Source organism: Haliotis rubra, unplaced genomic scaffold (assembly GCF_003918875.1).
Source record: "Haliotis rubra isolate DU_JTF1 unplaced genomic scaffold, ASM391887v1 Scf253, whole genome shotgun sequence".
NCBI lineage: Eukaryota > Metazoa > Mollusca > Gastropoda > Lepetellida > Haliotidae > Haliotis > Haliotis rubra.
The window spans coordinates 877,045-890,768 of NW_025766592.1; the positions used below are offsets into that span (position 1 = coordinate 877,045).

At 43.3% G+C, this 13,724-nt stretch overlaps 1 protein-coding gene across 1 annotated transcript in view; it reads right to left on the reverse strand.

Moving 5' to 3' along the window:
- LOC124279616 overlaps positions 1 to 13,724 on the reverse strand; it is a 151,624-nt gene that overhangs the window by 54,386 nt on the left and 83,514 nt on the right. The window contains exon 2 of the mRNA XM_046715459.1: positions 2,042 to 2,195. Within this exon, the coding sequence (XP_046571415.1) occupies positions 2,042 to 2,195 (154 nt within the window). The remainder of the gene's footprint in view (positions 1 to 2,041; positions 2,196 to 13,724) is intronic.

A 13,724-nucleotide genomic window follows, 5' to 3' on the forward strand; every position in this document is an offset into this window, starting at 1 on the left:
GTTTAAAATTCCGTTTACGTTTGTTAGGCTAATGGTGTACTTACGTCCGATACGATCTTTACGTGCTGTGGTAGTGTGGAGGGTGGTTACCAAACACTTGACATCTAACACTTAAATGCTTGCCAAATAAGGAAATGACACGTAAATGGACCTAGGAGGTAGACCTAGTTTACATATACACCCGCAATTGTGTCCCCGGAGGAAACATTGTGCCTGGGTCATACACTTGTCATAGGGGATTTATCAATATTGTTATAGTCCGTTTGGTTTCATTTGAGACCGATGAATTAATTGCTCACCAACACAAAAATCTAATAATTACAACAAAATGATCATTATTTTGTTGTCACTTATCGCTATCTTTTAACCGCCTCCGTGGTGTAGTGGTTAGAGCGTCCGCTCAGGGAGCGGAAGGTCGCGGGTTCGATCCCCGACCGCGTCATACCAAAAGACGTTAAAATATGGTACTTGTTTGTCCCTGCCTGGCGCTCGGGATTAATGGGTACAACAAGGACTGGTCGGCTCGGAGTCAGTATGATGTGTCTGTGTGGGGTATTCATGCTTCCCTGCGGCGTGGTATCTCAGTGGGCTATCACTATAAAACCAGCTTAAGTCTGGGCTAGTACAAGCAGCCGCAGATACACATACACACACATGCACGTCGTTATATGAGAGAAATATTCTCAAGCACGACGTAAAACCAAATTTCACCTCACCTCACCCATCGCTATCTTTTACGAAGGGGCCACTTTCTGGTAGAGCAGCTAGGTGTGCGAGTTGCACATATGAAATTTAAATTTCAATACAGGCGCTGTTGATGGCCTGGCTGTTCTACCAGCAAGTGGTCCCCCATCGTAAGAAATAGCGGTAAGTGACAACAAAATAATGATCGTTTGTTAAACAACTTTTTCATTCGGGTGTCCAAAATTATGAGACAAATTATCAGAGTTGGTCTGTGTTGATTTCATGTGACTGTGCAAAATTTAGTTTTGTTGCAATTATTAGATTGTGTGTTAGTGAGCAACCCTTGCATGGGTTACTGAAGATCATGGGTTACTGAAGATCAATTTTAACCCGGACCTTCACGGGTTGAGTATGGTTTAACGTCGCTTGAGCAACATTTCCAAATTTTCGCTTAATTCCAGCAATATCACGACGGGGAACACCAGGAATGGGCTTTTAAGAAACGAATCAGAGGTGGGCAGGTGTATTGCATGTCTAATCCACTGTTCCATGGTGCCAACAGTAAACAGTGGTTTGTTTAGATGCTCGAGTGGTATTCTCTACTACGGTGGGACGTCGCTGTTTTGTTCATAAAGGTCATAAGTGATTTCCGGTGTTGTTCGGGAACCCCCTGCGATGCAAAATAGACCCCAGGACCTCATTATCTGGCTCGCCGTAACATTTGCTGTGATATTTGAACATACGGATTTCTCAAGCGGAGTAAAACATCATGCACTCACTCTTTGCTAAGGAGAGTGAGCGAGTGAATGAGTTGGTGGGTGGATGGGTGAGTGAGTGAGTGGGTTGGGTTTAATGCCGTTTCCAACACTTGATATTTCTGTTGTATCAAGAGCCTTCACCTTAATGCTGGCGAGAAGTCCCACGTGATGCCAATCTTTACCTTTTAGTTAAACCCATAAGGATGTCGGTTTTGATCGTCAGTCAATCAATTGAGTCATAATCACAACATAGACTTACGACAGTCGTAGCGCTACGATCGCTTCGTGAAGGCGTTTCACAAAACTCTCGTAAGCCTAAGACCTCGTAACTTTTCTCGTAGCATTCGTATCTCCTATACTGTAACATGTTGACTTACGATAGTCGTAGCGCTACGATCGCTTTGTGAAGGCGTTTCACGAAGCTCTCGTAAGCCTAAGATCTCGTAACTTTTCTCGTAGCATTCGTATCTCCTATACTGTAACATGTTGACTTACGACAGTCGTAGCGCTACGATAGCTTTGTGAAACGGTATACCTGGTATACAGGTGTAACGTAACTTGTGAACTAGCCTCCAAGTAGACGGTGACTATTTTCTTACCTGCAGAAGGCGCGCAGTGTTTCCACGTCTACACCGCAGCACATCTTCCGCTGCGAGTTCTGCATATTCTGATACTGGCTGCTATAGGCCGTGAAGCAGCTATAAGCCTGTGACTTGACATCCTGGGGACAATCTCCCTTCACCCCACATACCACTGAAACAAACAAAACCATCAATAAATAGACAGCTCATAGACACGTCAGTGTTCTAAGGATTAATGATTCAGTGATTGCATGTGTAATTCACATGTCCGTCAATAATAAAGCATCAAACTTGATGAATAACAACTTCTTTTTTATTGCACGGAGCGACGTTTCATTGCAGAATCTAACACCGTTTTAAGCTAAAAACTAAAAACATTTTAAGCTTGAGTGAGTGAGTGAGTGAGTGAGTGTGGTTTTACGCCGTTTTTAGCAATATTCCAGCAATATCACGGCGGGGGACACCGGAAATGGGCTTCACACTCTGTACCCATGTGGGGAATCGAACCCGGGTCTTCAGCGTGACGAGCGGACGCTTTAACCATTAGGCTACCCCACCGCCGCTTTTAAGCTTGAAAATGGTGCAAGAATTTACACTGAAATATCGTTCATAAAGTCCATAAAGTCGTATGCTATATTATTGACTCACCACCTTCTAGAATGCCGATCAAATAACCATATATTCGTCATTACTTTAAAAAAACGGTTGATTGGTTAGAGGTTTCAAATGTCAATAATATGATTTTGATTAAATCACCTCTGAGGAATCCATATCGAAATGACATATATACAGGTAGTATCAATGTACAGAAAATCACTGAACATGCATTATATCACATTTGACACTATCATAAAAACATGAATTAATGTTCCATTAGATACATGTGACCTTTGGGATTTGTAACACGCACGTGACCTTGACCTGTGTGTCAAGATCAAGGGTACGTTGACGCAAACGCTGAATCCAGCAAACGGAGCAAAATTAATAAACTCGTAAAAGTGAGAATGGATGAGACAGAGGGTCCGGCATAAGAATCTCATTCCGATAGATCGATTGACCTTCAGAAAGACACGCTGTCACCGCTGACACGTTCTTCTCGTTAACTCACGCGAGAACAGGCGAAAATGTTTTAGCTGTAATTTAAACAAAAATATTTACGACCTTTGATGTAGGAAAAACAGAAAGAGGTGTACGCTTGCCAATTTTCCCCGCCGACTGTTTACTGTGTGAGAAAGTTGAAAGCACCATCTTTTGATGTTGTCCGAAAAGCACTGTTAAACTTATAGTTGAATTATTCTCGCGGGTACTATTCTTCCAAACAACTGCACACTCGCTTGTACGTTTTCCACTATCTACACCCTGTCTCTTGAAATATTCATTGGAAGGCCCCTCAAAAGCGAGTCTCAGGCCTAATTGATATGCATGATCGTTCCAGTCTCACTAAAGTCTCTTTGATATCTCCGTAAGTCCGGCGGCGGAACGAGTGTCTGGCAAAAGTTCGCGCTTGGCGTTGAAATGGTGCGGAAGCGTATTGAAATGCCTTGTGAACCGTCTCGTCATTAAGAACACCGGTTAAAAACAAAGTCAACATGATTTAGCGTGGAGTGTCACTGGGAGCGCGACGTAAGCCTGGCGTCAGTATTTTTACTCTATTCCTCTGCTTGCTGATTACTAGCTTATCGAGTGAGTGAGTTAGTGAGTGAGTTTAGTTTTACTCAGCAATACTCCGGCTATATGGCGGCGTGAGAATAATCGAACCTGGACCAGACAATCCAGTGATCAACGTCATGATCATCGATCTACGGGCGCAATTGGGATACGATGACATGTGCCAACCAAGTAAGCGAGCCTGACAACCAGGTCCCGTTAGTCGCCTCTTACGACAATCATGGGTTACTGAAGATCAGTTGTATCCCGGATCTTCACGGGTAGGCTTATCGAAAATAATATTCATGATAAAAACGCAGGTGTCACTTTAATCTTGTAATAATTCCCAAGACATCAGTAAAATGTCGCAACATCAATGCTACATTTCAGATTACGAGCAAGTTCATTTCGATACTTTCAGTTGATGTAAAATCTTCACATATATTGGCGATTTCGCGACATAAAAGACATCGGAGGTCACCAGTACATGTTGTTATTGTCTTGAAACATTAAAAACATGTATAAACGTTTCAATATCATCAAACGGAACTCGTCGCTTCACTGTTCCAAGTGACCTCCCTTTGACGCCGATAGAGGGCGTTGGAGGAGTTACAGGGTGCAACAGAGGCACTATATCTGTCAGATCACATCCACGTCAAGACGGAACATGTCAAACTGGAAAGCCAGTTAAATCAATACGCTGTATTTTTTTCAACAAGAATGTGATGCCTCTGCCCTTAACACTTCAGTAAACACGGCAGAATGGGAACCAAGAGGCAATGAAGGTAGATCTTGCTTACCAGGTGTCGAGCCGAGAGATAGAGCGAATCATCAGATGTTTATGTGAATGAAATACACCAGGTGTAAAAACAGATACAGGGAGAACAAAAGTGTGATGTATGTACTCGATAAGGGCCGGAATGCCCGGTGATGTGACCCTAATCGTGTTTATTTTACCCTACTGTGTTTGAAGATGGTTGTGTAAGGTGGAAGGGAACATGGCACCTTATGTTATTATCTGTCCGCCATCTTGGTAAGAATCAGATTGCGCTAGCAGACTACAATGTGTTTAACCCGTCAGCCACGTCGAAAAGACATCAGATCGACGAGGCTCGGTCTATGATCTGGTAGTTGAGGGTAAATGGTTTATAATCATGGGTTGAAATGTTGATAATTACTGTAATAAATCTGTCATTGTCTTTAACACGAACACCGACTTTCAACGCTGACGTGGATTCTCAATACAAGTATGGAGTAACAGACGAACGTTCGAGAATTAAGACACAAAAACCTCCACTGACGACAGAGTCTCTGTCTCAAACTACCGTTAACTCGACATGTATTCGACGTTTGTTGTTTAAACACCGCACTCCGCAATATTCCAGCTATACTGCGGCGGTCTGTAAATAATCGATTCTGGACCAGACAATCCAGTGATCATCATCATAAGCATCGATCTACGCAAATGGGATACGATGACGTGTCAACCAAGTCAGCGAGCCAAACCACCCGACCCATTTGTCGCCTCGATGTATTCAATGCTGGCCACAAACTGTACAGCATCTAAAGGATCCATTGTCTTTGTGTACTATTGTCTACCTGTCCCAGGTACTAGAGATAAAATTAAATCCGTATCCAACTCACGCCTATGTTGATTTGGCAAGTCACATTGTTCAGGGCAAAATTATATTTGACTCTCTAGTTTGTAGATACATATTTGAAACTCCAACAACTTTGTTTCTTGGACTAAATGTTAGTTACAAAGGGTTTTTACTTGCCGGACTGCCAACTTGTCGGAGCCTTGTCCTCCTTTAAGTGAACATCAAATGACGATATTTGGTTACTTGTCGTTTAGTGAAAACCGACGAGAAATTCATCATGATCAAGAAAACCAGCACTCTGTCAATTGGAATTACAGACTCTTCTTTCATGTAATCTTTGATGCTATTTACACAGCTAAAAGGGTGTTTTTCCCATGCTGCAAAGTAGCTATTTTCCCCATTTGGATCACCTTATGGTGCCACAAAAGACAGATACATCACATTCCAAACACACGTCAAAACAAGGAGGTGGAACTTATTTCAGTCCATGAACTAACACAGCACCGTGGCCTCTGCCCCAAGGTGTGGCGCCGCTGATTGAAAAAACTCCCACTTCTATTGAACCGGAACTACATTTCATGTTCTTCCGCATTCACAGTCACGGAGCAAATTCCAGGTCACGCGTCATTGGCTTGTTTTATACCTGATACACCAATGCAAATCTTTGACAAATATACCATTCTCGCTGGAAAAGCCGCAAAATAAATCACTGGGCAAGTACGGAGCACGGTAGGGGAAAAGAAAATATTATGAAAGCTCGTTTGCTGGGGTCGTAAACTGAAAATAAAAACCGCAGGCTTTTGCTGAAGATGAAGTCGGTTTTCACGTGGCCCGTCTAAATGCTCCAGAGAATTGGAATCGGTTACCAATGTAGTTTTTCATGAAAAGGGGGTCGTTTTACAGTATTTAGACTTCCTTTGCTAATAGAGCATGTTCGAACAACGATACATGCAAGGTTTAGATGAAACAGATCGCTCGCTCAGCGCTCGTCATCGCACGTGCTAAACGTGATGCTCGTTGTGAAGAATTGCCTCGTTAAACTCGACCCAAACCCAGATGGGATATGATAAAATATGCAATGTGATCTGAAATGGGTTGATGATAAGGCTGCGGAGTAACGGACACACCGCGTGTTTTTCTTTCTGCTTGATTAGCCGAAGCTCTGGAGAAATGGGACGTAAAGACGCGAGCATCAAAAGTGAATCAAGAATCGCAATCTAGTTTCAACACATCCGGTCTCTTCAGAGCATTCATGAACGTTCGACAAGGGTGGCACAAATTAAAACTTCGCGTAATGACTGGGTCGGTGAACTGCAAGTATAGGCGGGATGACAAAATTATCACTGCCCCCAAACATGTACATGTCACCGTGGGGTCTTCTTACGTAAGTTGATTTCGCATGCTACGTTACTCATTCACGGGGCGGTGGGGAAGCCTTGTGGTTAAAGCGTTCGCTCGTCACGCCGAAGACCCAGGTTCGATTCCCCACATGGGTACAATGTGTGAAGCCCAATTCTGGTGTCCTCCGCCGTAATATTGCTGGAATATTGCTAAAAGCGGCGTAAAACCATACTCACTCACACAGTACTCATTCACGGGCATTGAACGGAGGCATAGAATGCATAACTGTGAATGTCATTCAATAATTGAAGCATTTCCGTACTAATAAAAATACACTGTTATTAAAAAGCGACATTGAAGTAAATTTTCTTACCTATTTTATCAACTCCAGAAAATACACGTTCACATGGTGAGGCGAAGTACGGTTATCATTAATTACCGGTGTAAGTTTGTGCCAGACAAACATGTAGTTGTGCCAGATCAACACTTAAAGTATTCCTTATTTATTAAATTCATATGTCCAGATCAATGCTGAATCATTCTAGACTTGAGTTACATTTTTTAAAGTTGTGCCCCTTGGCTGGTCTAGGATATTATAATGAAGTCGGTGGATGTAATAATTAGCGTTTCTGTTCTAGAGTGAGCACCGCATCACCGACGATGAAAACGTCAACAGCCAACGTCATGTTTTTTTCTTGTATAAGTTAAAATCGCATCATGGTTGTTGTTTAACGCCACATTCGGCAATGTATTGGCTATGTGACAGTAGCCTATAGCTAAACGAGTCATTACCCGATAAACCAATGATTGATATAATGAGTACGACCGAGCCTGACGACATTCAGCCGCCTCCTAGGACCAGAATGGATTGCTGTCCCTGTTTTAACCTGAATCGTGAAGTACGGGTAGCCCAGGCGTCTAAACCGCTGTGCAGAGTTGCTTCCCTTTGGTACGCCAGAATCCTATGCTCCAATCCCAGTTTAACCCGATTATATTTAGTCTGAACCATATCCATGCTCGTGGGTTTTTCCTAAGTGGTAAATGTCTAGCATCTGCATCACTTTAGGCTTCCCCTCCCACATTAGTGAGTGAGTGAGTGAGTGAGTGAGTGAGTGAGTGAGTGAGTGAGCTGATTCGAGCAATATTCAGAGTCAGAGCGGGGAACACCAAAATGGGCTTCACCACATTGGACCCATGTAAATGAGGGGGCCACCAGTCAGGGGACACTCGGTGATATACCTGAATAACGCAACAGCGGCGTCAAACTCACTCACTCACTCATTCCAGTCGGGATCTATACGATGTTCAGTAACACAACGGTATTACACAACGACGCTGAACACCAACTATTTGGACATGTTTTTTCCGCGTGGTTCTCCGCAGTCTGGATTGATCAGCTCCCATCTCAATCCCAGTCAGCTCATCTGTATGTATTCTATGAGATTATGACTTCTTATTAGAGACCTGATAACATTTCGGCCTGTTTTCTGGCTTATGTTTGTTTGATGTAGATTGCCGTCAAATTCAGTACGTTGCCACATTGTGTGTAACGATTTTACATGCAACTTTGATGATGCTGTCATCTTGCAAATATTGCCTTTCCTTCTCTGGAGGTGTTCCGTTTTATTGACAAGCATGCTGTCAGAGTACATTGTAACGTGATGATAAAGAACTGCTAGCAAAGAAATAGGTCACAGAAGTTCCTTCGTCATCACCAGAAAATATAAATGTGATCGATAATGCAATACTAACGTGTATTTGAGCTTTCCGGTCTTCGAAATAAAACCTCGATATTTGATGCCATTAAAATTAATAGCATTTCTAGGAACGATGTTGCCACAAGCTACAAGCAGAGATGTACGTGGTTTGGTTTAATTGAGGTTACATACGGGGGGTTACATCAGACAGTGTCATGGCAACCAGTTGTATTACTACGATCAGAGAGGAGAACATATTGGTGTTATTGGACCCTCAATTCAGAACATTTGATTTATAGACGTACGTATTGAGCAAAGGAACACCCAGAAAATACGTCAGGGGTGGGTCGGGATGGGATGGGATGGGCTAGGGATGGGTGGGTCGGAATAGATGGGTCGGGGTCGGATGGGATGTAGTAGGGATGAGTGGGTCGGGGTGGGGTCGGGATGGGGTAGGGATGGGTGGGTCGGGGTGGGGTCGTGGTGGGATGGGAAAGGTGGGTAGGGATGGGGTTGGGATGGGTGGGTCGGGGTGGGGTCGTGATGGGATGGGATGGGTGGGTAGGTCGGGATGGGATGGGTAGAGATGGGTCGGTGGGTGGGTCGGGATGGGGTTGGGATGGGTGGGTCGGGGTGGGGTCGTGATGGGATGGGATGGGTGGGTAGGGATGGTGTCGGGATGGCATGGGTGGGTGGGTAGGGATGGTGTTGGGATGGGTGGGTAGGGGATGGTGTCGGGATGGGATGGGATGGGTGGGTAGGGATGGTGTCGGATGGCATGGGTGGGTGGGTCGGGATGGGGTTGGGATGGGTGGGTAGGGGATGGTGTCGGGATGGGATGGGATGGGTGGGTAGGGATGGTGTCGGGATGGCATGGGTGGGTGGGTAGGGATGGGATGTGGTAGAGATGGGTGGGATGTAGTAGACATGGATGGGTCGGGGTTGAATAGGTCGTCGTGGACTGGAGTGGTGTTGGTTGATGGACGTATATTAGTAAGCAGGGAAGCATTTAGGTATGTCATTGTTTTCGTACGTCTTTACAAAACATCTGAGAATGAGATGGAACATGTCTTGATCAAATTAAATATCGCTATTTGATTAGATCAAGTTACCTATTAGCTGAATATTGCTGACAAGATTCACTCACTTTCCAAGTATGGCTTCACGTAAGTGGTCCAAAAATGATTATTTGGCACGGTACCCCTAACCCCGCCCCCTTTCCCCCATGCTTGACGAAGAGGGTTAAAAATGGGGATATTTTAGTTAAAATGGCGAAATCGTGCAAGCAGCTTACAGAATCGTCTCATACAACCGCGCAGCTTAAATATTTGTGTTCATATCATTGTCCACAGGTTTATCTGATCCTGTAATGTTCCAATGCTGTAATGTTCAATCAACTCTTTCACGCCGCACAGCAATATTCCAGCTATATGGCGGCGTCAATCAAAACAATCCAGTGATCAAGAACAACAACCAAGTCAGCGATACTAACCACCCAATCCCGTTAGTCGCCTCTTACGACAATCTCCCAACCACGCCAATCTATCGTAAAATAAAATAAATAGAAACAAGAAGCAAAACAGTATTCTTTGTTTAAGCAAGTTCAACGTTAGGTGTCGAGGAAACCTGCATCTTATCCGCTGAATTATTCAGCCCTTTGCCGAACGTGACAATGTGCTCAGATCTCAAGCCGAGGTGGAAAGAAGTCTTTGAGCAGGTGTGAGTCCAACATGGAGCATACGAGCTCAAAGGCGCCAAGGGGTTGTCATTATTCTGGTTTAAACAAACACCTAATACGACAAATCCACACTATCATGAAGTCAGTATTTGCTTCTGATCAGGTAAGTCTATCAAATCCTCATCTGAGTCAAGAACCGCGAAGGAGGATTACCTGCGCTTTACCATGGTCAAATTATCAACAATCAGCTGCTGTCACAAGGCAGAGAGGCCTATTTTACAGACTCCCACAAATGACTATTTCACAAAACATGGCTCTCCGGTATACGGGTTAGATAAATCATCCTGTGAAGTCGGCTATCCACACAAAATACCAAGTCAGCCGTGACAGTGTAATTTATCCCAGTATGCTATTGCAATAAAAGCCACTTTTTCGCGCTTGGGTGCTTTTCGACGTATGGCAGTCATACACCCTACTGCGTTTCTCGCAAAATGTCCAAGTGTCGGACCCATTCGTTGCCAGTCCTCGCAATGAAATATCACAAAAATGTTGTATAATATTTATAACAGCATGAGGTGTCTTTACACCCTCGACGGCCTCAACGCCGCCCTAAATTATCCCTTGTTTTAATGTAATGCTATACGGTGAAACAGACCATTATGATATTGACTTGTGAAGCGTTTTGAACCCCACTTCATCCCCAATATTACCCACGTCAAAGGGGGCAAAGCAATTTTGATATCGGTTTTCTATTGACTAAGACACTGGGTAGATATGATATTTTAACGCGTAAATATGAAATGTCAACGTGATTATAGCTTCCACCATATTTTTATCACTCTATGGGGCTACTGGAAGAGAGCGTTTCGAGGCGAAATACGTCGCCTTCAGCATGTCTCCCATAACGTTTGTTTGTTGTTTAACGCCACATTCCACTATATTCCAGCTTTATGCCGACAGTCTGTAAATAATCGATTCTGGTCCAGACAATCAAGTGACAGCATGAGCATCGATCATTTGGGATACGACGACTTGCGACAAGAAAGTCATGAGTCTGACCACCCGATCCCGTTAGTCGCCTCTCACGACAAGCATGGGTTGCTGAAGACCAATTCTAACTCGGATCTAACCCGGAGTTCCATAATAAGTAGCGACGCAGGAACTTGGACATTAAACCTTTTCAACTTCAGTTATTCAGTTAAACAAGATGTTAAAATAATTGCAAAACGATATCAAAAGGACACTGACTTAGACTTAATTCACTTTGATCGTTTTATAGCGCTTTGACCATTGGTGACCGAGGTGAATTACATTGATATAGAATAAGGTTAAACCCGTAAAATTCATGTGTAGGGCGTAACCGCTAGAATCAGCTCAGCAGTATCAATTTACCCAGAACCACGCTGTTCTAATGTCCACCCTTTACGGCCATTCTCAGCATTGAACCTACTTAACTGATAACAATAATTCGACAAATGTCCGAAATTCTGACGCTATTATTTTCCATCAAATGACTTTTATATCCGATCATATAATTCTCCGTGAATCTTGTCATCCCGAGCTAACACAACTGACACATTTGTTTTTCTTTTCGAACAGAGTGTACTGGCACGGGTGTTTAAGGCTTCAATGTCTGATACGGTTTTCCTTGCGACTGTTATTACCGCTCCAGCTGTTGAAACGAGCGCGGGGCTGTTTTCCATCACTGTAAGTCATTCACGGGTCGTATGTTTTCTCTGTTCGGGCATGTTGTTAGGGAAACATGATTTGTTTGGATGCAACCTCAGTTGCAAGGGTTACTGATAGAAGACAGTTGCCGAGCGGTGGGAAGATCGGGAGGGAAATGGCGCGACGATAACGCCAAAATAGAGACCAGGATTGTCGATTCCAGAAGGGTTATTGTCAGAATTTATATCCCTATTTCAGAGAAGAATTTTGTTCCGCTCACCCCTGAAGTTTATCCCATTGATACTGGGTACCCCTGACATTAGTGATAATTCCACGCAGATTTGGCATCAGCAATTCATATATTGTCTCAGAGTTTGCTTATTTCCAGTAAAAGGCGCCCCACCCCATTGATTCCGATGTGGTAAGGTATTGAAATATATAATATATGCAATTATATTCTTAAAGATTGTTTTTGACTTGTCTCTTAATATGTATACATTCAAATGACTCTAAAGAACGCCCGATTGTTTCATATTGACATGGTAAAATATATCGTGCCATGACAAATGCACTAAAGAAATATGAAAGAACTAAGTGTTATTTGTCTTCTGTTAAAGTATGTAAACAGAGGCCAGGAGAAGTTCTCCGTGAGAATGAAGAAATCTAGGCTTTCCATTATTGTATCAGTAGGGCATACGATGTCAGAAAAAAGCGACATCAGTTTCCGAACATGAAGTAACTATAGCCGTATATATCATGCCCTATACGAAATAGAATTACTTGAAGAGTTACCACACAAAATATACTACTCAACAGTAAATAGGGATATCACTTGTCCATGATGATCATTTATCAAACAAATCCCTCTCAAATTTTGAACGATATTATCTCTGGGAGAACTTGTGGATTGTGAAACTCGGTTATGTATAATGGTCATTTTCTTGATGACCAGGGGGAGTTTATCAGCTCCATCAAAATGTAAAGTGATCTGTACACAATGGAAGCCAGGGCGATTTCAATCGACTTCAGCAGTTGTATACACCCCCGTGAGCTCCCCAATAACCCCTGACAATACCTAACACTATAAACCTATACTTAAGGTGTTTTCCCCCGGAGGCAAACGTTCTTTCATATAACTGTACGTAAAGGTATCACTTAAACAACGGAAACCCGACCCAACCGACCGTCAGTTAAACAGTCCCTCTGTCTATCTCAACATCGCGAGTTCCTCAGTCCACCTTGATAACATCGCCCCAGTTTGTATATACCGTCCATGGCGAGGTCAGCGGTATCAGCTGGCCGGAATTCCAACCGTGTTCAGCTATTCAACACAAAGGTCCGACTTGACCAAACGGTCATCATCTCATTACAATGTAGGTATAAACAAAGTCAGCGCGGATATTGATACCTCTCTTGACATACCAGCGCTGCAGAGGTACCCGAGGCTCTGACACTGTACGGAGATTAGAACTGAGTAGAAGGAAACACAAGGCCACTTGATTGAAGCTGACTGTTTGAACTTCTAAACCTTTGTTTACAATCACGCGAAGCCAAGGTGCGCTGTTTCTTGACGAATTTTGAGGGAAACCTGTTTTTTTTGCGAGATCGCGTTTAAAGGGTTGTACTTTAAAGATTTTGAAAAATAACCGAAATTAGGTGAGTGAATGAGTTTAGATTTACGCCACTTTTAGCAATATTCCAGCAATATCACGGCGGGGGCAGCAGAAATGGGCTTCACACATTGTACCCATGTGAGGAATCGAACCTGGGTCTCCGGCGTGACGAGCCAACGCTTTAACCACCAGGCTACTCCACCGCCACACCGAAATTAGGAGAAATATACATGAAATATTTGAGATTTTTCAATAATCTTGACAATTTTTACCAGAAAAAAAACTACACGTTAAAAGTATCCAACCCAAGTGTGTGCACGTGTAATGTTGGAGCGAAAATGATCATTTGACGTAATCTCAGACACACGTACATACATAAAACCAAACATGTGGAATAAATTCCTTCACGCATGTAAGTTTTGTATTGGTTTTTGTTACAATAAACGAGACAATTTA